At 41.5% G+C, this 25,959-nt stretch overlaps 1 protein-coding gene across 7 annotated transcripts in view; it reads right to left on the minus strand.

The window, feature by feature from the left end:
- PKHD1 (PKHD1 ciliary IPT domain containing fibrocystin/polyductin) overlaps positions 1-25,959 on the minus strand; it is a 237,303-nt gene that overhangs the window by 26,713 nt on the left and 184,631 nt on the right. For 6 of the 7 annotated variants that reach the window (XM_083856783.1, XM_083856784.1, XM_083856782.1 and 3 more), the window contains one exon: positions 1,544-2,549. In XM_083856783.1, coding sequence (XP_083712909.1) covers positions 1,544-2,549 — 1,006 coding nt within the window. Of the gene's footprint in view, positions 1-1,543; positions 2,550-22,861; positions 23,020-25,959 lie in introns of those variants that run through there. The other variant, XR_014589511.1, reaches the window with a different exon arrangement.

A 25,959-nucleotide genomic window follows, 5' to 3' on the forward strand; every position in this document is an offset into this window, starting at 1 on the left:
AAAGGTACTACTGATAAAATGCGTGGAAGGTTTTGTGGGCTGATAAATTACCAACAGAAAAGTCAAACATGGAGACCCAGATCATGTGGGATGTAGGATCTGGGCTAACAGAGGGAACTGGGTTCTGGAAAGTCAGAATTGAAAAGGAATTAAAGAATACAGTAAGCAAACAGAAGACCATGAGCTCTCTTGTTTGTGTTGGAGAATGGGATAATGGAATCATTGAATTGTGCCAGTAGAAAATGGGATTTAATACCACTTTTGCATATGGCATCAATGCCTAAAATCATGGAATACCAGGCTGGGATGTACCACAATTACCTTGTGGTCCAACCTTTCTTGGAAAAATCATGGTCTAGTCAAGGTGGCCCAGCATCCTGTCCAGCTGAATCTTAAAAATGTCCAAAGTTGGAGAATCCACCAAGAAGGAAACCTTGAATTTCAGTCATGCAGACTTCCAAACAGATGCAGAAAACAGAGGTAGAGAAGGAAAGAAACACTCACCAGGGCTCAAACCTTTTGATTTTTTTTTTTCCAAAGCAGACAGGGAGGTAATTTGATTGGTCTGAAGGTATCTGGAGGAGAAGGAAGAGTCAATGCCCAGAAAGTTACTGATGTAAAAGTGGAGGAAAGAACCAGATGCTCTAATGGGAATCTGGAGGTAGAGGCTGACAAGAGGAAATGGGAAATTATTTGTGACAGAAAGAACAGGAATAAGACTCAACATCCAGGCACGTGTTCAGGTAGTATTGGAAGTGTCCAGCTCTTATCATAACCAGATGGATGTCTAGAATTTTAGATAAAAAGAAACACTAATACTAAGGCATTGAAGTAAAGAGTAGTGGCTTGTATCATGCAGGACATTGAAGTAAAAAATTAAACAGATTTTTGTGACCTTAAATTTTAAAAGTATATTATTAAATGTTTAGATCTTCAAGATAGTTAATGCAACAACTCATCTTCAATAATGCATCTGTGTGGCCACTTCAATTTATAAACTTTCATAGATTTAATTGTTTAGAATTTAAGACCTATGATAGCCTGAATTAACCCGATTCTTTATCATTTCATGGAAAACTTTCCAGGAACTCTGTTCATTTAAGCCACCATCTCCGCAGATTCATGAGCACCAACAGAAAAACATGGTAATTGATACTTGGAATCCAGCTAGTACTTGAGCATAGCTCTGACATCACAGAATCATGGAATGGTGTAGATTGGAAGGGACCTTTAAGATGATCCAGTTCCACCCCTTTCCATGGGCAGGGACACCTTCCAAAAGACCAGGTTGCTCCAAGCCTCATCCAACCCAGCCTTGGACACTTCCAGGGATGGGGCAGCCACAGCTTCTCTGGGCAAGTCATGGAAACTTTATAGCATGTTTCAGCATGGTTAGTCATATTTCAGTCAATAGAGATGGAAATTTTATAGCATGTTTCAGCATGGTTAGTCATATTTCAGTCAATGGAGAACTTACATCAGTTGGATAAACTGCCTTCCTACACTTAAATCAGTATCTGGTGATGATATATCTGCCACTTACCTGCTGTTACCTTCTCCTGTGGACAGCAAAGCAGACTGAGTCACCATCAAGGTGTCAATTGGCAAGCCAAGGCCACTCTGAAGGTCTCCAGTCTGATGAGTGTTGATAATTGTTCTGGCCAAACTCTTTAGGCTGTCGCTTGTCAACTCATGTCTTGGATGACCCGGCAGATCACCGATCTCGATGATCAGCACCCTTGATGGACCAGCCCCACCAGGTGGATGCAGAGCCCGGGTGCTCCCTGGTTGTGTCCCCTCTTCCTGTGGGCCGTATCTGCTCTGAAAGGCTGTGCAAAATGCCATGTTAGGGCAGTGATATCTCTTTTTGCTGGCATTGGCTGAGATTGCCTTCAAAGTGCTTTCACTTCCCAGCACATTATGGACTATTCTGACTTGGTCATGGCCAACCTTCAAGAAATCAGCAAATCGACGTGTTATGGTTTCTTCACCCTCTTCCCCAACAGCCTCAGTCAGAGTGAAAGCCACAAGAAGGGAAAGGCCAGCAACTATTTCCACAGGTTCCTTCTCATGGAGGAGAACATGGAGAAGGTTTTCCTCAAAGCTGAAGTAATTGGCTCCTGCTCCTGCGTTCAGTGAAAAAGAAGACGGGGTCGGAGAGACATAATTCCCTTGGGCAAACACACGAAGGCTGAGTGGTTCAGGAAAGAATATGGCCAGGGGCAGCCTGGTTGAGTTTTGGCCACTGAGGAGGTGGAGCCTGAAAGCCAGAGGTGCCAGGTCTGGGAAGCAAACTGTGGTCAGTTTGGTTGAGGGCAGAACAGAGAAGAAAGTAGAACGATGCTCTGTGGAGTGACACAGAGAATGTGAGGTATCATCAGTGAAAGTGTCCATAAAGCTGCCAGTCACTGTAATCACTGGGAACAGTCTCTGGCTGTCCACACTGGAATCCAAGTTTTCTAAGATGACAAGTGCATGATCTGTCTGTTTGCAGAAGTAGCCTTGTACTGAGGGCTTGAAGAGGCACTTAGTGTCATCTCTGTAAATTCCTGAAAGAGAATAAAGGGAGATGGGGAAAAATTTAATTGTTTCAGACATCATCTCAAAAAAGTTTTTAAATAGCTCCTTATTTTCTTATTCCAAATTTGAAGCCACTTTGTTAGAACTAAAATTTTACATAGTTTTAAGGGAAGCCTGGATGCTGAGGGATATTAAATAGGTAGAAACTGCATCTACCTCTAGACATTCTGGAGTTGAAAGTTGTTGAGGACTGAAAACAAATCACAGAAAACCATCACATACACCTACATTGTTCTTTCTAGGTATCAAACTAGAGTATCCATTGAAAGAAGATACATGAAAGACCACCTTTTGTCTGACCCAGCACTTTGTCCCCATGTCCTTGAATCAGGGCATGGCTGCAAGTTTTTATGAGAATAATTTAACCCTACAAAATGCTGTCCCATCCCAGAGACTGCACTTCAAACAGAAAACACTAGAAAGAATCAGAATATCATTAATCTACTCCTGTGATGAACCACCTCATCAAGTTTAGAGCTGGAAGAAACCATCAGATTCAGATACCTACAAATATAGGAGACTCTCACATGTGTTCTGAATATCCAAACTCCCCCTGCAGTCAATCAGGATCTGGAATTTCCACCATTTGCTCACAGGCAGGTGTCTAGATTTGTTTGGGATGTCCTGAGGTACCTGAGACAGGTGACACAGGGGTCCCTGCAAGGACACCCCACAGCACCACAAATTACACTCAACACACATTTGTGCAACTGAAACACACCCAATTCCCCTTCCATTTATACAATGCAGTTTAAACCCCATTAAATTCATCTTAAAATACGTATGTTTAGTCATCTGGATTACATTTTACAATCCTGGTCAATTTAATTGACCAGAGGTGGGATCCTGTCACTTAAACACAAGTGCAGAGTGTGACCTGGACTTCTTTTGGTAGCCGCAACATCTATAGGTGTAACACACAATGAATGGGAGTGCAAAAGCCACTTTAGATAACACTCTGTTCTTTCACTGAATGTAATGGGTGAAGATTATTACACATATCATATTTAGGATTTCCCACTTAATTCTTTCCCAAGTGCCTCTGCAGACAACTCAAGAGGATCCTTTTATGGAAGGGTCTAGAGAGAAGAGATGTAATGCACACAGTGTTCTGAGCTAGAATCATAGACTCACAGAATGGTTTGGGTTGAAATATTGAAACCTTAAATATCGTCTAGTTCCAACCCTCCTGAAAAGGACCACCTTTCACTGGACCAGGTTGCTCAAAGCTGTGTTTTACCTGTCCTTGAACATTCCAGGTAAGGGGAATCCACAGCTTCTCTGGGCAATCTGTGTCTCAACATCCTCACAGTAAAGAATTTCTTCACAATACCAAATTTAACCCAACCCTAAACTACTCCTGTTAGTTTGATGCCATTCCCCCTTGTGCTGCCACTCCATACCTTTGTCAAAAGTCCTGAAAGGTGTTACAAGTTTACAGAGTGCTCCATCTGACCAAATACAGGTCTCTGCTTTAAGATGAGAGAAATAATGCCTCAGGCTGTCACAGTGAGATCACCACTGATTATAAAGAGAGAATAAAAGTAAATGAGTTCAGATACAGACACCAAAAGCATAAACATTTCTGCCTGGAGCATTTTAGGAAAAGATATGTGTTTCTGTTTTTCCTTCCTCTGTTCAAAATAAAATCGAAGGAGGAATTTCCTGCTGTGGCCAGCTAGAATTCTCCTTCCCTTGCCCAGCCTGCTCCTTCCTTAGTTAGCTGTGCTCACAAATGTGTTGGGCAAAGCATGGCCAGTGTCCAAACTAACTCTGTGCCCACCATTCAGCACTTGGGGACACATATTCAGCTCACATAAAAAATAAGGGACAGCAATATCCTTGAGAGTCACAAACCTCTGGATGAGTAAGAGGATATTTGGGCACCAGGACATCCCTTATCAAGGACATATTATGTGAAAATTTTTGCTAGAAAAAGTAGCAGACACCTAAAAATGAAATGAACAGTGAGAAATGTTGGATGAGGCTCTGAACATGGTGCAGTGCAAGATGTCCCAATCTATGGGAGAATTGTTGGAACTGGATGATCTCTAAGGTCTCTTCCAACCCAAGCCATTCTATGATTCCATTATATAATTCTGGGCTCTGCCTTCAGTTACATCTCAAAGCCTGGACCCTGTTCTCACCTATTATGTATTTCCAGGGGAATCATCATGTGCAGCCTGTGGTGTGTGAACATTCCCCAGAATGAGCTCTTCCTCTGCACGTCACTGAGGGAAGCAACGGAATTACATAAATGTCAAGCTCTGCCCAGGGAGGATGTCCAAGTGAGATGGGATCTGTACAAACCCCCCTATTTTTAGACACCAGCCTACAAATTTGCTTCTCTTTTCCTGCTTTTCCCTGTTGTTTTTGTTTTGTTGGTTTTTTTTCTTTTCAGTATAAGTATTTTGCTGTGGTATTTTGCTGTCGGTGTGTGCTGGAGGCAAAAAGAGAGTGAGGAACAGCTCTGTTCAGAATAGAAGTGGAAATGCTGTGCTGAGAGACATTGGAATTGTCCTGGAGCACTGGGAGGACGCGCTGTGCCGCCAGCAGCCTGCCCACAAAGGCTGACACATCTCGTCCACAGCTCTCCTGGAAACACCCCATCTCCCCCTGGTGACATTTCTCATGTCTACAAATGGGATTTGATGATATTTCATGAGAACTTCCCTTAGCCCTGCCTGCCTTGCAAAGGGGACTGGCTTGATTTTTTTTTGCATACACTCACACCCACGCACACACACGCATCATTGCTTGTCTCCTTCCAAATGGCCTTATCTGCCAGTCACAATTTCTGCAGCCTGCAATTTCGATCACTTTTAAATGAAACCCATGCTGGCCTTAGTAATCATAATGTCATTTACAATTTACCACAAAACACGTTTATTCGGTTAGTAGCACATTGGAGAAAGAGAACTCCATATGAACTCGCCACTGAAGCCCTAATCTGATTATTTCCTCATGAAAATCCAAGCAGGGGTGCTTGTAAGAGGGGTCTGAGAGGAGAAGAAAAAAAAGTGAGTCCTGGCCGCAGCTGACTCTGATAATCAATGGGAACAGATAAGTGACGCGGCGTGTCACGGCCAGCAGCTAATCCGCCCCAGGGCTTTCCTCTAAAAAAGGCCAGAGTGGACAGGACTTAATAAATGCTGAGTGACCACTGAATATTGAGCTGACATGTGCTATTTACATTGGTGATGAACAATAGCAGTGATAAATTCCAGAAGCGTCCCCCCGCAATGGGCGAAATCGGATTACACAGGTTCTATTTGTATGTATTTGCACACACACACACAAACACACACGTTTGTGTGAGGGAGAAAAACACAGGGATAAAAAAGTCAACCATAAACTTTAGAAATGTGTGGGAAAGATGGAGAAGATATTCTCATATTGTTGAACTTCCCTCTGGGATCTTATGTACCCAGGCAGAGGAAAGGAGACGCGTGTGCCTTGGGCTTGTGAATTCACCTGTTTGTCCTGCTCCTCACAAGAAGAGAGAGAAATGATAAGTGGAATGTGTGTGTGTTCACCCTCTGCAGACAATTCCTCCACCTCAGTGAGCAGACGTTGCTTTTTGCAGGTCCCACCCATCATCGAGGCAAATTTATTATTTATTTATATACATAAACACACCAGCACATACATCTAGATGAGATTTTAGCACTCAGGTTGCTTCTAGGGCTCCTGACAAATATTAAGTTTGTGTCAATATTTGTCCCTCCTGTCGTGAAATGAGGATTTTCCACCTCATTTCACATTTGAAAAGAATAATGCGCCGAGGGGGCCCTCTTTGCTTAGGAAAAAAAACTCCACCACTACCACCATCACGACATCATATCCTTTATTTAGAAAAATGGAGAGAGGTGGAAGGAGAGAAGAGCATTTTTTAAAATAGATGTTTTGACTTAAAGGCACATAGAGTCCTTTACAAGTCTCCTGCCTTTTCCCTTGTTCCCCAATGCCAAATAAATAAAATAAAATAAATTCTACATTTAAAATTGAATGAAATACATCAACATTAATGATTTTCCCCTTCAGGTTAACACCACCATTTGCTTCAATAATTTTTACCCATTTCGTGATAGATTCCACAATTCATGGTACAAGGAAAAATAGAGTCTCTTTCTGACAAAAACAAAAGGCAATGTCAGTTTTTTATCAAAATAAAATAAATCTCCCACAATTTTCTTTCCATCTGACTGGATTTGCCCGTCAGTTATTTCTAATTTAACTACAATTATAGCTACAAAAATATAAAAAGCAAGGAGGGGAAGAAGGGGGAGGGGAGAGATAAATGGGACACTGTTTAGAAATTGCAGTTCATTGGCCTTGGGCTGGCCAGCACATTTCTTTGCTGAGGGGGAAATATTCATCAGCATTAACTGTTCCTTTTGACCTGCTGACATTCAAATGGGAAATAAAGGGGGAAAAAAAGAAAGGGCCCAGGAATAGCACCTTGGAAATCCAGAAAAGGTAAATTATTCCGAGTTCAGTTGCAGAGGAAGGCACAGTGGTACAAATGTTTTTCATGTATTTGTGCACAAGTGTGCTGGTTTTGGTTCAGGCAGAGTTAATTTCCTTCACAGGAGCTGTTTTGGGCTGTGTTTTGGATTTGTGCTGAAAATGGTGTTAATAGCACAGAGATGTTTTCATTAGTGCTGAGCAGGACCTGCACAGAGCCAAGGCCTTTTCTGCTCCTCATCCCATCAGTGAATGGGCTGGGGGTGCATGAGGATTTGGGAGGGGACACAGCTGACCCCAGGTGACCCAAGGGATACCCCAGACCATGTGGGGTCATGCTTAGCATCTAAAGCTGGGGAGAAGGAAGAGGAGGACATTTGGAGTGATGGCATTTTTCCTCCCACGTCACTGTTACCTGTGGTGGAGTCCCACTGGAGTGGCTGAACACCTCCCTGCCCATGGAAAGCGGTGAATGAATTTTTTGTTTTGCTTTGCTTGCTTACAAAACTTTTACTTCTCCTGTTTAAAGGTCTTTATCTCCACCCCCAAGTTTTCTCCCTTTTACCCTCCCAGTTCTCTCCTCCACCCAACCAGGGCTGAGTGAGGGGCTGCGTAAGGTTGAATTGCCAGCTGGGGTTGAACCATGGGAACACACACACACACATAAATATGTACTCATAGCAGGGACCATGTAAATAAAAATAGAGTGACTGCTTTAGGCTGTTAACTCCTTCTTTTAAAGAAAATTATTTTGGAAGGAAATGAGTCCCATAACATCACTCTGTGTGGGGGTTTTATGCCCTCCTGTTTATCGTTCTTCTATAAAAAACTTTTGACTTCCCCCCCTAGCCAATTTTAGCCACATTTGTGGACTCAAAAATACTATGGCCCTCCAAGGTTTGTAAAAGTAGGTGCCCAAGAAGAGAAAAGACAGTTATTGGTGCTTTCTTTGAAGGAAGGTGGGTAGAGAAACTCTCTTCTTACACATCCTGAGATTGCATTCACCCTTCCCTTTCACACGCAAATCCAAAGAAAAACAGGTGTACATGAGATATTTGCTCTTGGATTCATTGCGTGCATGCTTTGATATGGCCACAAACATTGCAACTATTTATTCTCTGTAAAATCAAGTGTTATTTGCGTCTTTCATACAGTTACACTTTTTTATGTTTGCACCAACCCTTCAGAGCTCCTCATGCCTGAGAGGGAAGGCACATGTTACAGATGACAATATATCTGTCCCAGTCATGAACAAAAAATTACAGTTTTCCAGTTCCCAGAGAATATAATAATAACTCATTCTTGACCTCAAAGCATCAGTGCACAAGTAAAGCCTAAAGAAGAGAGACCAGCAACTCTCTGAGGGCAGAATGTTCTCCAACAGAGATCAAAAAGAGTATGGGAACAAAACATGCATATAGCAATGTTCACCCAAAATGCTCCTCAAGATTTCAGTGATTTACAAGTCAGGAACCTCTTGAGTCAGAGAGATCATTCTTAGTCTTTGAATTTTAGAGAAAACACTAAACCTGCCTCACAAACCCATGAAAATTTGGGAGAATAACCCAACCAGGAGACAATACCTTGAGTTCTCTCAGAGGAGCTGGGTCAGTAAATCTGGAAGGGCCCTTTAGTGAGGTTGTCCAGACCAGGCTGGATAAAGGCATTTTCCTCATAATTCCACAAATCTTCTGAACTGCAAGGTGCCACACTTGGAAATACCTGTGTCCAGAAGACTTAGCTGGAACTGAGCTGCCAGAGAATTTTATTCATCAAAATTTATAAAATAACCAGTGCCAAGTCAGATTCTAGTCCCTGAGGCCAGCTGGCATGGCACTTCCATAATATTAAAGTCACAGATCCTCCAGAAGACAGTGATCACCTCCAAACTGATTTTTGAGCTGGGTCCTGACTCATGCTAATTTTTGGAAAAGCACCCAAGCGCTATTTTGGACACTGCTGTGGCTGGGACAAGAGTGGGTTTGGAGCTGTACTCCTGATGCAATAGGAAGCTCCAGTGTCCATACCCCAGTGCTGCTTGACTGGGTAGAGACCCATTCCTGCTACTGTCAGCACTGGCCCAGAGCAGCTTGTCCATAATTTTACTAAACTTAACCAGAAAGACACAATTGGGAAGGATTTTTTTTATCCGCATTGTGATTAACGATTTGGGAACTTTGGTCATTTTAGTGATCCTAACAACACAATGGTCCCTGTAATGCTTATTTCAGGAACAAATCCAATGCAGTGACAAAAGTGTTACCAGATACTTTATTGTGCATAGAGACAAAAATGATGAACAGCCCAGACTGGAGCCTTTAGACAATCTCATGAAGCAGGTAAGACAAACTAACTATTCTCACAAACCTCTTGAAGTCACTAACCACCATTCAAAAAGCCAACTCTGTGTGAGATGGGTCCTGTCCTTCAAGAAAGACAAATAAAAATGCAAAAAGAAACATCTTTTCGTCCCTATTATTTCACCTTTGAAAAACATGCTCTTCTGCAAGTATCAGTTTTTTTCTCTTGTCGCTACCAAAGCTTTTCCCATTTTCTTTCCCTTGAAGATAATCCTGGTTTCCTTTAGGTTTTTTTAAGAGGATTTTTCTCTTCTCCTGACCAGCAACCTCGCTGACTGAAGCTTTAATCACACCAATACTTGTGGCTCAACATAAAGGTGAGGGCCAGCAAACAGCAGAGCTTTTGCCAACACAATTCCATCACCATCTCTCTAGTCTAGGAATGATAAAATTACCACCACCTGAAAGCAGAACAGCAATTTTGTCAGATGCCAGACCTAAAAATGAATGTGGCTGTGCCATGCACTGCTCTGAGCCGTGGATATAATGAGTTTTGAATGGGAAGTCCCGGACACAATAAATCTGTGCCATATGTGACCATTTCCTGTGTCAGTTCCTTTCTCATAACCAGTGGAGGCTTCGCCCTCCCCCTCACTTTCCCTTTCATGACCCCACACCAGGGCTCTGAAATCTTTCAGGGTTGCTTTTGGGCCCCAGGCCTTTCCACAGCAGTTGCATAAATAAATGAGTTTGACAGCAAACATCATAATGGTTACGGTAATTTGTGCTCCACACAAGTGCTTGTGCTACTCGCTGGAGAAACGGGAGAGGAAAGAGCTTGTTTTGTTACCACAAACAAAAGTATGTTCTCTCTGACAAGTGGTGAAAGAATTAGTCAAATAAACTTGAACTCTATTCAGACCATTTCTGTTATGGACAGGGAGGTTCTCAGCTTCGCTTTCCCTCCTTGGCCTGCAGTCGCTGCGAAGACAAATCATCCTTTTCTTCTGCAAAAATAAAGTTAGGGCATAAAATGAACTGCCTCAAAATAAAATTTTCAGGGAACTCCACTTTACCGCTATTATTATTATCATTTCTTCCCAATGAGAACAGTTCTTTGGTCCTGGGAACTGACTCACAAAGAGACTGAGTGATTTTCCATTAGAAGAAGGCTAGAAGGAAAATGCCAAATACCTGCAATTCCTGGAAATATTTGGGTTAGAAATAAGCTTTAAAATGACAATAATTTCTGTAAGAAATAGGTTGAGAGGGCAGAACGGAAGCTTTCATTTGTCCTATTTTCTCACTTTTTCATTGACAAACAACACATTTTGACTAAAACCCAAACTTTTACAAAGTTTTTAACTTTCCCTGAGAAATTACAGTATTTTTGGTCCATGTACATTTTTTGTCTGCAAAACTATATTATTAAAACTCCCTTTTTCCCCAGCAATGCCATTTAAAAAAACATATTTCATATATCTCAATTTCAGCGTAGACAGACTGCAGACATTTCAGTTAGTATAGTAAAAGGCTATACTAGTTTATAGAAGTTTTATAACAATTGTTAGGAAGGAAGGTTGGCTTCTCATGTCCAATGCAGAGAGAAAAAAAATAAATGTATTAGTATTTTAACCAGGGAGGCTTGGGTTGGAAATTAGAAGACCATCTTTCTAGTTATATATATATATACATATATATAACATATATATAACATATAGTTATATATATATATAACAAGAGCTTGAAACCAACTAATTAGGGACCTGGTAGAACTAATACTAGTGAAGGATTTTTTTAGCAGGTTGTATTAATTTCTTTTTGGGAATATTGTAATTACAGATATCACTTTGGAGTTTCTTTCTTTCTTTCTTTCTTTCTTTCTTTCTTTCTTTCTTTCTTTCTTTCTTTCTTTCTTTCTCTTTCTTTCTTTCTTTCTTTCTTTCTTTCTTTCTTTCTTTCTTTCTTTCTTTCTTTCTTTCTTTCTTTCTTTCTTTCTTTCTTTCTTTCTTTCTTTCTTTCCCCATCTAAGTTAAAAAAAAATGTTAAAATCTTACTTGCACCTGCCTTGGCTGAAGGTTCAGTCCAAGAGCCTGAGCTCATAACAGAAAGGTTCACAAGCACAAGAGTCCCTGTGACATTATTAGGGTGATTTTCAGCAATATTAGTCCTGTATGGGCTGTGGATTTGAATCTTAAAGCAGAAGGATTTCATTATGGGTACAGACAGCTATATTACACCATGACATATTTATGACAATGAACAGTAATGGGAGGTGAGTATTTTAAGCCTTGGAAGTCGAAATTAATCTGAGAGCATGGTGCAGAATCTGAACACCTATGAAAACATATTGAAGAGCTAAAATTTGAGACACAAAGGCTACAGTCATTATCTGAGCACATAGAAGGGATTCATCACATTAATTCAAGCTGCCTAAATGTTAAGCATCCAGTCTAAGCTAATTGTCTGGTCTAAGCTGTTCATCTAGACAATAATCATTAGAGAGGGGGAGAGGAGAGACTTTAAGAGGATCATTCATTCCTGCTTTTCTTTGGATGGATTGTTCCTCTTCTGGAGGTATCTGTCTCTGCTGGCTACGTGTGGAAGAACCCGGACACATATTTTGGACCGGAGGCCTGTCTTTAGAATCAGAGAATCACCAGATCATTAAGTTTGGAAAAGATCTCCAAGATTATCAAGTCCAACCTTTGACCAATCTCCACCTTGCCATTAAACCATAGCAGTAAGTGCCAGCTCCACTGGGTAAAATGAGCCCAAGTAACTAATGACATTTCTAATGAGGCTTGTGGAACACCCAGGCCAATCCATGTTCATGTTCTGAAATAAGAGGGAAATGACAGCTCTGTACACACTTCTAAGGAACCATCTCCTCCAGTTTTGAATGATAGGAAAGAGAAAAAGGAGGCAGATGAAGTCACTACCATGAATCTAAAAATTAGAAAGAAAGCTCCCCTATCCTTGACAGAGATACAAATCTTTGAGGAAGGCCCTGAAAAAGACCAATCATGTCATATCTACATTTTAACCATTAAGTTTCATAGAACAAAACTCCCAGGTTAGAGTGCATCAAGAGGAGCTGCCAGAGTTGAAAATTACTTGGAAAAGATCTGCAATCCCAACTGCACTTTCATTCAGAACTTCAGATGTTTTCAAGATGGTTTGAAGAAGCTTTGAGGGTTGATTTTGCAAATAGTTGCAAATATAGTTGCACAATATATTCTTGGGTAGTTAGTGTAGGTAGTCCAAGATCTGTTTCTTGTCCCATCCCAGCTGCTCTGGACAGCTCCAACAGGAAAGGAGTATGTTTGGAGGTGGAACATCTCTTGTACTTTACCAGACATTGTTCTTTTTGCTCATATAAAGGTAAATGGACAGAGTCATAGTGATCCTGGTTGTGTGATGTGATGCCCACAGAGAAAAAAAAAAAAAAAAAAAAGGGTAGTGCTGGAGCACTGAAATCACCCACCAGTCCTGATTGTCCTGCTCTAACTAGTGAGGATCACTTCCTTTATATTTTATTCCAGACTTACTAGTGAGCTGTTTGAAATTTCAGACAGGCCTTGGAGTTATTTTGGCCAGGGAGTATATTTAAAACTCATTGTGCCTAATGTTGTCTTTCTACAATTGAGAAGTAATCAGGAAAGACGTAAAAATAAATAGACAAGTGAGAGGCAAAATGAAATATGAAGTGGCTAGAAAGGAGTCTGCTCTCTAATGTATTTTTTCAGCTTATTATTGTAAAAGCCCAGAGCAAAAGAGTAGCTTTGAAGAGTCTTTTGTTAATAGTAGCAAGGTTGTCTTTATTTTTTTTTTTAACTTTTTATTTATTAACCATGCTGCACAGGGTACTTCCATAAGTGATGGCCAAGTTTCAGGTTTCAGGGACTTGTTTAGTCTGAAAACATCCCAGGCTGCAATGGGAAGCAGAAAAGAGAAGTGACAGTCCATTATATGGTGTTGGAAGGAAGTAAAAGCGAAGCCCATTTGTTCTCTGCTTTTCCCTGTAATTTCTGGTGGTTGAGCTTGCAGAGGTTTGGATGTCCCTGTTTGGATGGTTTAAATGCATTCCCAGCAGGTCACTTCCTCAGGTGGTCTAGCTGATGACAGCATGAGGCCAATGTAAAACAGCTGATGTCATGACCCTATCCGACAATAAAATTATAGAGCTGCATTCCTACACCGGGCAATCTTCCAGATCATTGTGAAAAATAGAAAATAAATGTTATTGAGGGCACTTACCTTGTGCTCAAGCCCTAAACTATGGCAGTCAATAACATTTTTGAGACTTGGTGTTGGGGGACTACGTGTTTATTTATCATTGCCCTCATTATGGGGCTAAGTATGAAAATATTCAATTTCTTCAAAACCTCATCAAAGCTGTCAGGGGAGACAATATTATTTGTGCACAGGAAACCAGAGAGGTGCATTTGGCAGATTTTCTTCTTTGATAGTTTTTACTTTTTAAACACCAGGGGAAAAAAAAAAAAAAAAAAAAAAAAAAAAAAAAAAAAAAAAAAGAAAAGCAAAACTGATACTGTTAGGATAGGCAGAAAAATTTAGGCAGAAAGAACAGGATTCTCCAAGGCTTCTTAGCTCAGCCACCCTGCTGGAATTTAAAGGACACCTTTCATGTATAATAATTTACATTACCTAACTTTTATGAAGAGAATTGCCAGCATAGACAGTTTTGGTCTGTTGATTTTTGTTATAACACCTGCATTTCCAGACACACCCATCAGACAAGCCCAAGCATTTTTACTTGTTTATTCCATGGCATCAATAATATCAGGACACAATTAATTTTCTGGACACATTAGTTGAAAAGCTCAGCTGAAAAGCTCTTGGGAGGAACCTCCACAAGCATTTTTGCTGGTTTGGACCATCAGGGAGTGTCTCTCATACCATGAAGAACCAAGACATTTTGGAGAGCCTTCAAAGAGCTCATCTGGAGGGTTTGTTCAGTTTCCACAAGTCTCTTGTGGCAGTCACAGGGAACAGCAGACTAAGACCTCTAGATTGTGTTTGCTACCCACTAGGATGGAAAGGCTCATTCCAGAGTCAGAGTACACAAAGTACTCAGAGCTGAGCACCAAGGCTAATCCAGCAGGTAGAAAACTGATACAAACCATTTCCAAACCTGTATTGCCTTATCGAGACAATCTGGGCTACAACCACTCTCCATGAAAGCCACAGAAATTCTGTTTACATGTAATTCTCCTTCCCAACCCAAATCCTGCCCCAAAGGGTGGTAGTTTATGTCAAGCACGTGTTGTCAGTTGTCAAAAAGAGATTCACATTTTCTTGCACATTGTGTTTCCCTGGGGTCCCAAAATGGTAAATAATGATGGCAGCACTACAGTCAGTCCCCTGGATATCCGGCCAGAAGGATGTGCTGTGGAAAGCATCCCTGTGCTGCCAAAGACATTGAGGAGAGGAGGAATATAAGGGAATCTTGATTTTTCTTTCTTTTCCTTTCACTCTCCACGTCTCATATGGAGCAGGAGCTGAGACAGAGAGGCCTCAGAGGTAAAGGTCTGAATTTAATAAAGCTGTCTAGGGGGAGGGAGGCAGGGAAGAAAAGATCATGGAGATAAGAGAGAAAGGAAGGCAGGAAAAGAAAGGACATTACAGCTGGCTGGTGATAGCTGTGCCCTTTCAGACTCAAGTGGGCAGGAGTGAAATATTTGTTTAAGAGGCAGGACTCCAGGTCATTATGGAAAGAATGGGAAATTAAAAAAAAATAATATCTTATGGTTTGGACATATATTTCCATGCCATTGTAATGAGGATAGGTCAAAGACAAAGGAAGACAAGGATAATAGCAAGATGCTACAAGGTAATTAATAGGGCTGCTGGATTTCATCACAATTTTGGAGATTATTGAAATGACCCTTTAAATTCAGTGCAGCCACACTTACAGTATGCAAGAAGTTCGACCTCTGTTGAGGAAAATAACTTCTTTCAAAGTAACAATTCCACAGATTAGGAAAACCAGAATGTCTCTTTGCTTCCCCACTTCTGCAACCTTTCTCCTGTTTCACCTTGAAGAATAAAAATTTATTGAGAGGAGCAGGGAAGAGGAGGAAGTTCATCTCATCCCCATTGACACAGCCCTCTTCATCAAGGTACCATATTGACTTCCTTAAAGAAAAAATTAGCAAATGCACTGCCAAAGCTCTCATCTTGAGATTTTTTTTTTCTTTTCGACAAGATTCTGTTTGTTAGAAAAAAAAAAAAAAAAAAAAAAAAAGACACCAGAGGGAAAATAAATGCAGATACATTTTTAATGCATGCATTTAATTTTCAGAACATGGTGGGCACTTCAGTGCCGGGTGCTGGAACTGCAAGGGAGAATTTATCTAATCAGTCCTCCGTGTCCCTGCTTCATTGACATAATGTGGTCCTGCCGATTAAAGCACTCGAATCTCTGCCTTTTCCTTCTCTTTCATACTAAAATTATTGATGTGCTTTGTACAATGTGTAATTGCCATTATTGTGTATGTGCCTGGAGCATGTGCAGAGCTGAAATTGAAATAAATAAGCAAACAAAAATCATACGATAGCGATAGCGAGTCTCTGATGGTATGGGGGGGGGGGGGATGGTGCTGTGGTATCACAAGCTGAAAATAGGATTTCATACTGCTGTGACTGGTTTTGATAGAGTGAGATTTGATAAGACTGGAAGAAAGGCTGCTGTGATCCTCCAGCCTGACCTCTTCTTTTCAAACAGCACAGACCCCCAGTAAACACCCAAATCAAAGCACCTCTTCCAACATCCTGGGTCTGAGCCTCACCATCCAGGGATTTCACCAGAGCAGCCCTGATTTGCATCACCTGAGGATCTTGCCCAGTATCACACATTCACTTTTGCTCCATCTCTTTCTCTCCCTCTCATGGACTCAGATTCGTTCTTTACATTTAATTTATGCAAGCAAGGCACAGAATAGATTTGAGCAACGCCAATTAGATACGCACTAATTTCTTCTCTGTGAAATAGCAGTAAGTAATTAATCAGAATTTTGATCACAACTCAGTTGGCAATTCTAATTGCACTTGTCATTTCCACAGCAAATACAGAATCATTATCTTTTTCGCCAAGTCCTCTCTTCCTAATCACCCAGGGGTGCTGGAAGCAAAACATTTCCAAGAACTAGATATTGTCTCTATCAAGCAGCAGCCTTAATACCTTTGGACTGAGGGTTAGTGGGTTCAGTCCACGGCTGTGTTTTATTTCAAGCTCCATCATAATTTTAAAGAGAATAGCTGGTGGCAGGCTGGCTGCTTGCCTGGGGGAGGGAGAGGATTCTGCCTCATGAAATTACGAAGGAAGGATAAAAGCTAGCAGTTCACTCCATTAAAAACCTTCTGGGGGAGCACTGAAGACACCTGACCTTTGCATGAGAACATCCCAGGGACATATGGACGTTGGTCAGGGCTGTGCCACCAAAGCCCACGCGACATCTCAGAGGCACCACACCCACCTCTCACCTCCAGGCACCACCAGGCACCCTGGGAGCAGACAGGATGATCAGGGCAGATCAATGCCCCATGTTTCACCAAAACAGAGTGTCCGTGATTCTTAAGAGATTATCCTGATGGTTTGTGCAAATTGACAATGCCAGTCAGCATTGCTGGAATGAGAATGGGTTAAGATTATCTGCCTGGACGGTGCTATGGCCAGGGGTCTGTGGAGGTAGGATTCCCCTTTGCTGTGCTCCACAAAGCTGTCAGTGAGGTCCTCCTCAGATGGCTTAGAGGAATGAAGAGAGCAGGAAGAGAAAGGGAGATTTACCTTTTAGCAGCTGAGCCCTACAGAGACCTACACCAGATCCAAACTCCTATTCCAGCGTGGCAATTCACCTCCTCCTCCTGCTGGAAAAAAGGGGTTTCCAAGGACCTGACAGCTACAGTTACAATTTAGTAATCAGATTCTTTATATAATTCAAGCCCAGGTAGTTGATATTTTCCCAAGTAATCCCAAATCATACACAATAAGTTTGGGAACAACCACTATAATTCAGATCTCAATTCTGTCAACTTAATAACAAGTGAAAAAACATTTAAGAGAAGTATAAAGCAACTTTATACAAGAAGTGTCTGCATAGAACATGTTGTGAACCAGGATAGTTCTGGCTCTACCCTTACATACAACTTGAGCAAGCAGCACCAATGAAAATTGCCAATTTGAAGGCTGTCCAAGCACCTCCTGTACTCTCCAAATTTTTCTCCTCCCTGCTCTACACAGCAGGAATCACTGAAAGAACCAGAAGGCATCACTCAGCCCTTTCCTTTGCTTCCTTTTGTTTATTTTGCCAATGTTCTTGCTTTTATTCCCATGTTTGAGAGATCAATAAGGAGGATTTGAGGGGAACAGTAACCTGTCATTTCTTCTACTCACAGAGCCCAAACTTCTCTCACAGAAGGAGAATAACTCTCAACATGAGTGATGCCAGTATGGACTGAAGAGGGTCAGAACACCTCAGAACTCAGCTATGAATATGGAAGCCAGGAATAATGTCTGAGGCCTGGTGGGCTGAATTTCTTTCATAAAGCACAGAAAAAAAAAAAAAAAAAAAAAAAAAAAAAAAAAAAAAAACAAAACCAAAACAGAATAAACATCTGAACTGCCACAGAGACTTTCCTTTTCTAGGATTGGGGTGGCATGTTAGACATGCTGTCCATGATAAAAAGTATCAAAAGCTTGAATCATACATTTTCCACCTTCTGGGACACAGTGAGACACGCACATTTTTCATTAGTCTTTAAAAGAGGTACACTGAAACTATGTCCACACTTATGAAGGTTTACGCCTTAGACCTAGTACTCAATCACAAATATTTTACATTCCTAGAACAACGTTTGGCATGTTTTTTTTGTCTAGGTCAGCTAGCACTGACCAAAACTATGTCTAGGAACTGTCTGAGGCTTGATGTGATTTGTGACCATCCCAATTTGAACACAACCAATCTGGTCTGGAGCAAAAGGGATTTTTAATGATTATCTAAATGGCCACACTAAGAGTTGGCCATGGACAGGGATACCTTCCACTAGGCCAAGTTCAAAACCCCATCCAACCTGACCTTGAACACTTCCAGGGGTGAGGATATGTCCAATTTCAAGCCACTCAGGAGCATGGGAGGCACTGATAGAGCTAAAAATTAAGTTGCCACCATCAGATTTTTCTTTACCAGCTCTTCGTACTCAGAGCCATTGATGACATTACTAACTGTCTAAATAGAGATGAGATACCCTAAAAAGGCAAAAAATAACAAAAACAGTTCAAAAAACCTAACTTATAAACTGCACGAGAGAAAGGATGTCTTTTAATTCACCATAGTCAGAGGTGCTTAATCATCTCAGAGTTGGAAAATTAAAAAGAAACAGCAGCTCTTGGAACCTGAGCATCTTTGAAGACTGAGTAAACCCACACAGCACAGATTTATGAAGAGAGCAGATCATGTCCCAGATTAGTTACAGCAGCCAAAAGGGAAAAATAAGATCTTTAAAACCAGAGGCAGTGGGATAAAATCAGACTAGTGCAAAAAAATCAGCTTCAACACAGATATTTAAGTAATGGATGGTCCTGAAGAGACATTCTGGCTACATCTTCATCAGTAAATTAAATGTGCCCAGGAGTATTCCCAGACACCAAGGCCAACTGACATGATCTGATTGCATTCATCTTCTAAATTATCTCAGCTCCAAAACCAGGATGGACTCATCCACCAGACCAGTTGGGAATGTTCCTTGGCACACTCAAACTTACAAACTGACCCAAGAACTCAAGAATTGTTTGAGAGAGTATTAATTGGCCAGAACTAAAGCATGCAGAGGGATGTGGTAAAAATTTTTGCAGGGCAGTGGATTGCATCTTTGTGTCCTTTAATTAATCTTAACATGGAAATCACCCCTGTCCACCTGAACTTCTGCCCCTGAAGAGTGCCCCTGTGCCCATGACTTTACCTGCAAAGTTTAACAGAGGGCAGAGACCACACCAGTCAGAGAGGCATCTCAAGCCTAAGGAAACAGACGGAGAAACCTTCTGCCCAGATTATTTCTGGGCCTGTTTGAGAGAAGAGTTCACACCCAGAAAAAAAAAAACCAAACAAGTAGATGTTGTGTGAAATACTTGGCCTTCTTTTGGCATTGTTGAAGGTTGCTGAACATCATCACTCTTTGGAAGCTCAGAGTCACACAATGGTTTGGTTTAAAGGGACCTTCAAATATTGTCAAGTTCCAGCCTCCTGTCATGGTCAGGGACAACTTCCATTAGACCACTGACATTTTCTTGTACTAGAAAAATATTTAAAATTAAAAATGCCCAAGTATTTATGATTATTATTAAAATCACTACTAATGGGGCAGGAAACCAAGTTGTTGGTGTGTGCCTTCTGTTTATTGCAAGAGCAGGCTTTGAATTTGAGTGGAAGAGAAGGAAGGGATAACTTAGTCACCTCCTGGCTGTTATTTCCCTTCTGGAAATAGGCAACAGATTGACAACAGCTGAGGAGAAACCTGCCTACCCACTGCAACCTTAATTAATACAAGGAGGATGGGCTTGGGAAGACTGGAGTCACCCCAGGAACAAACCTGGGAATGATTTCCTGTCTCTACTCAGCTTGTGTCTCTCTAGGTTGATGCAGCCGGACTGAACTCTGGTCTTCAACAGTCAGTCTCAGTCTAAGAGTTCAGTGAGGTTCTGGCCACATTTAACTGTGGGAAACAGTCTGATGTTTGGTGGTGCCACCAAATCAGCCCTCCACACTTGGACATCTCTCTAATCCAAATTCTCTGGCAAACAGGGGATGAAAAATTTGTTCCTAAAAAATGTGTCACAATAACAAAAAAGCTGTGTAAATCCTCTCACAGACACTCCAAGCAAATGCAAGAGAAAGAGTGGAATAGGTGAGGAGTGGCTACACCATCAGGACTCTACCACCAGTGGTTTTTGGACAGAACTCTGTTGTTTGCCCTTGCCTTGGATGGGAACTGTGAATCTCAGTAAAACCTCTTGCTGTGTATTTAACCCTGTGACAGGGTGTGCAGAGAAACCTTTGCTCTGAGCACAGGTTCAGACACACACAGGGCTGACCCACGGCAGCCTCCATCAGTGCCAGGAGGAGTCAGAAGCACAGGCTGTGGCTCTGTGTAAGTGTACCCACCACAGAGTAGGGTAACAGGAATGTGAGGTCAGGCTCCTCAGGAGGACCCCAGGCAGGTCCAGTGTCATGGACACCAGCTCAGCCAACAACATCTGTGCACAGCACACAGGGAACAGGACACAAACACATCACAGACTTGTAGAATCATAGAATTGTTGAATCATGGAGTCATGGAATAGTAGAATCATAGAATCAATCATAGAATCATAGAATCACAGAATCACAGAATCATAGAATCATAGAATCACAGAATCACAGAATCATAGAATCATAGAGTCATAGAATCAGGGAATCATAGAACTGTTTGGGTTCTATGATCAGGTATATCAGGATCATCAGGTATAACTTTCAACCCAACACCACCATGCCCAGTAAAATCATATCATGAACCATCTCCCAGCCAAGGTGGAGGCAAAGATGAGGAAAGAGGCAGACACTGCTGCTCAGTCAGAGACCTGCCCTCAGCAAGGACCAAGTTTGTATTTTGCCTCTTTGTTTCAACCTCTCTTCCTCTTTTGAGGTGATTCTTTTTCTTTTGTGAACAGGAATCCATTGCACATTCACAACAGAGAAGGCTGAAGCTGTTGTGGCTTGAGGCTCTCTTTGAGACTTTCTTTGCATCTCCTGTCCATAGTGCTCGTGCCAGTGTTTGGATTTTCAATGGCAAGTCGCCTAGAACAGGCTCATTACTACTCTTTGTCAGGTTACTTGAGAGCAATACACACACCTGAAAAGTGAGTGGAGTGTTGAGGTGATGCCTCCTGGCCTGAAGACATGGGGGCAGGCAGGGGCACAGCCAGCACCAGCCTGGGTGACTCCAGAGCACGGTGCCATTACAAATAGCGCTTTGCCCGGAGGCCCATCCAGTTGAATTAGGAAAAAAACTCCATTAATTAACTTGACTTAAGAGGAGGCTGATGCAGGGCAATGTGACCTTTTCTCTATGTCACATGCCACACGGATTTTAGCTTCCCTCTGATGCTTTGTCACTGCCAGTCCTTGTTTTTTAGATCACTGGATTGCAGGAGGGTGACGGTGACCAAAAGGATTGTGGCAGCAGGAAGAAAGAAAGAGACAGCTCCACTATCCCATGATCAGTACACCAAAGGCAGCAGAACCCTGTTATGCATCTACTATATTATCTTGCAATCTAAATATATATATATATGTGTGTGTATGCACATTTTATTTCAGGTATTACAAACACATAACATGCCATGTGTACATTCACTTAAAATACACATTTAAGGTGTGTATTTAAGGTTAAGGTTAATTTTTTTTTTTACAGAAAAACGAAGAGTGGTATTGGTTTCACAAAAATGCAGAATATAATTGTTTAATAGTGTTCAATTTTTGCATAAATGTGTTGGCAACAGAAGGAGCCTAATGTAGTTTTCACCAGTCAGCTCAATGCATTGCTAAAATAGTCCAATCTACCTAAAATTTAATACTGAATTAGCCCATGGATTGGAGAGAAAGTGATAACAGTAAAATCATGGAGTCACAGGCTGGTTTGGGTGGGGAGGAACCTTAAAGAAGATTTTGCTTCAATCCCCTTCCATGGGCAGGGCCACCTTCCCACTGTTGCAGGTTGCTCCAAGCCCCATCCAACCTGGTCTGGAACACTTCCAGGGATGGGACAGCCACAGTTTCTCTGGGAAACTTGTGCCATGGCTTTACCTCCCTCTCAGAGAAGAATTTTGTCTTGACGTCTAGTCTAAACTTCTCCCTTTTGGTCAGAAAGAAGTGAGTTTCTCTTCCAGATCTCACCAGAAAATCCAACCCTGATGCCTTGTGCCATTCTCAGAAGGCCATGATTTTGCAGTCATACAAAACCAATTCAGAGAATATCCCCAAGGGAAATAGTCTCCATGCAATGCTTTCTCTTAGGTCTGGCTTTTTATCTACTGTATACATTTGTGTGTTTTGACATGAGTGTCTGAGCCTGAGACTGACTCCTTCAGCTGAAAGAAATCAACACCTTACACAAGAAATTAATGTATCTCAGAAACCAATTTTAGGGAGAGAGAGATTATTTCAGGTAGGCATGATGAATCTTTTGAGTTTACCCTGAATATCTCCTTGGAAGAAAAAGCTAGTGTAACCCTATGTATCACATTCAGAATACATCTACAGCTTCTCCTTGGCACAGTGCAAAACCTGACCCACAGCCCACAGCAGCAATAAACCAGGAATTTATTGCCAGGTCCTAGAAATAAGGCAAAACCAGTTTTCAGAGCACTCTGAGCTTCAGTTTGCTTGAAATCTTTGCAGATCATGGAGCTGTTGTCACTGTGTGACCTCAGGTACTTCTACTCTGCCATCATCTACCTGTGTGGTCTCTGTGGGGTGAAAAGTGGATGGATCTGGGAGATCATCGAGTCCTGAGTTTCTCCACAGACCCTTCTTTGAGACTTGTGTCAACACAGACATTGAGATCAGAGGTGCAGGGTTTCGTCCTCTGACTTAGAGAATTTTTTTTGACCGCACTGTTGAAAAAGAAAATACAGGGGAAAAACACTTCTCAAATTCCGTTGGATAACATTGGCAAGGAAAGGCATGTCAATGTTATACCCACATATAGCTAATGTAGAGCAAAAAAACCTCAGAATGGCTTTAAAAATACTCTTCTGTGTCCCAGTAAATCATTGTGGCTTAAAGTATTGAAGGTTGGTTTGGAAACGTCTCTTGAAGAAATCTAAACTTTTATCTCAGTGAAAACACTACCATCTTACTAAACAAACACAATGTGCTCAGCAGTGGACCTCAGAAAATCCTCTCACATCTCATTATCCCACAGTTTAGATTAGGGCTTTTATAGCTTGATTCCTAATTCAACCACAGGATCAGCTCTGCTCCCCTCTGCTTCAGTGCTGATGTATTGTTTCTGTAACATGAAGAGCAGAGCAAAGGAATAGAACATGTTTTCATGGCAACAAGTTGATTTTTGGTTTAACCTCCAGTGCTTGCCATTGCAGCCATTAATACTCTGGTTGGTTAAATAGCAACACCAACTAAACAAAAAATAAACCTTTACTCAAGCACAAAAAGCCTCCTGAAGGTGCTGAATGCATCATTTCCTGCTACATGAAGGGCTCCCTTGTCATTCCTGTTGGCAATATGCCCTTTCCATGTGAAGATGGACTCTGTTGGACCTATTTACCAAGAAACACCTATGAAAAGTCATCTGAAACTGAATTATGAGGATTTTCACTCCAAGAGCACAGGAGGATGGAGAGGAAAGCCCTATGTTGCTCTGGAATTTTTCTCTTTTTAATTCCCTTCCTCTCCAAACTCGAGCCTCAGCCTCTCAAGAAAGGATACCAGAAAGAAGACAATTTGCTTTTTGAAAAACCTTCAGCACATCTGAATCCCACTGCAGAATATTATTTCCCTAAGCAGCTCCCAAACTGTGAACATAAAAGGATACAAATTCAACACCCTCAAAATAAGAAGAATAAGACAATAACCCTGGACAATGAGAAAATTGCACAAGTTCACTTTCCATGTCAGTATGCATTTCCCTTTAAGAATTTCCATTTCCCTTTAAGCAATTCTATTATTCACACATAGCATTTCTAATCATTCTTTCAAGTGTTTCTGTGTAACTTATCAGGGTTTAATGAATGCCAGAATAAGCACTAGAGGGAAAATCCACATAACCGGACACTAACCCAAAGGTTTTAACAAGACCTCTACATTTTTCTTTTTTTTTTAATATAATCTTTAGTCAAGCACTTGCTGCTTTGATCAGAAGTATGGCTTTTTTATTGGTATTATTATTGACTTTTTCCCACCCACCCTCTTGCCTAGAACGCCATCCCATAACTTCTGAGCCTTCCAGGGCTGCAGTGAAGAATTATTAGTTACAAAGGGCTTCTTTGAAAACAACATCTACATAAAATCAGTAAAAGTTAACAAACAAACAAACTTCTATACTGCTTTCTACTGAATGGGGACCCACACTCACTTTGCAGAGAGCAGCAAAAAAAAAAAACCCCAGGAAACATCAAAACCTGAATATGTTAGAGAACACAAGTGACTTGTTCATTCTGCAATAATACATGGAGGTACTCGCTCTCAATCAGAATTCCTAAGGATCACCTCGTGCCCAGAAGTTGTCAGTCACACAAATTCTGGGACACTTTGCCAAAGGAGGTTTGAATGGCTAAAAGGCTGGGAGATACAGGATACATAAACAAATAGTACAGGAATTTGTTCTACCTTCAGGTCAAGCTATCCTGAATTAATGCCTGCTTTGGAAAACAGGTGGTATGAGAAATCAGTCTATAAATGCTGTTTATTCTTCCCAAAGCAACCACTGCCTCCACTAAAATTTGAATACACTAAAATTTGAATCTGATTTTTTAAACCATTCCTGGAGTTCTGTAGGGTTTCTGCCTGCAGGACATTGTTGCAGGCAGCCCTGCACTTGTATTTAATCTCTGACTGGTTCAGGGTTCTTTTTTTTTGGAGTGCTCTTCAGGCATCCATGGAGTCAGAGGTTTTTCCAGAGAATCAGCCTTTCCAAGAGCAAGGGATGGTTTTTGTTATGTGGTCACTGACGTCCACTGGGCTTCCTTCTTCCTTCAGACACAAACTTGAGTGGTTGAGGAAGTTTGTACCCTTGGGGTCTGGAGAGGGAAAGGAGAAAGCAGATTTCCCTCCATGCACAAGGATCCAAAGCAGCCACTTGAAGCTGGTTGCACAGGCAGCTGGACAAAATAGTTTCTCTAAAGCTGATTTAGATGTTTTACTCTGTGGTTTCAAAGAGTAAAGGGGACATCATATCATTTTCCTGCAATGAAAAAATTATTTCAACTGGTTCTACTCACAGTCCAAAAAAATTTATAATAACTCCTAGGGAAACCTAATAACACCCTTCCAGTATCAAAGAGGGGATTCGGAGAAGTACTTTTTACAAGAGCATATAGAGATAGAACCAGGGCAAATGGCTCTGAGATGAAGAAGAGTAGATTTAGATTAGTTAATAGGAAGAAATTGTTTATTTAGAGGCTGGTGAGACCCTGGCACAGGGTGCCCAGAGAAGCTGTGGCTGCCCCATCCCTGAAAGTCTCCAAGGACAGGTTGGATGAGGTTTGGACCAACCTGGGATAGTGGAAGGTGTCCCTGCCCATGGCAGGGTTTGGAACTGGCTGATCTTTGAGGTCTCTTTTAACCCAGATCATTATTCAAAGAACTGGAAAAGTTCTCAACAAGTGGCACAGCCTATTCCTCCACCCTATAGCACAGGCAGGTTAACCCAGTTTAATTCCTGACACATCCTGCTGTTGCTTTATCTCTCAGCTCCCTCTCCAGAGATTAAAAGAAAGCAGTTGTGTCCATCTCCTAAGGCACAGAGACAGCCCAGCCCTGCTCCAGTGTGAGCTGTGCTTTTAATTATGGTCAATCCTCAGAGTGAGACATGG

Source organism: Zosterops lateralis, assembly GCF_965231275.1.
Source record: "Zosterops lateralis genome assembly, chromosome: 3".
In the NCBI taxonomy this organism is placed as follows: Eukaryota; Metazoa; Chordata; class Aves; order Passeriformes; family Zosteropidae; genus Zosterops; species Zosterops lateralis.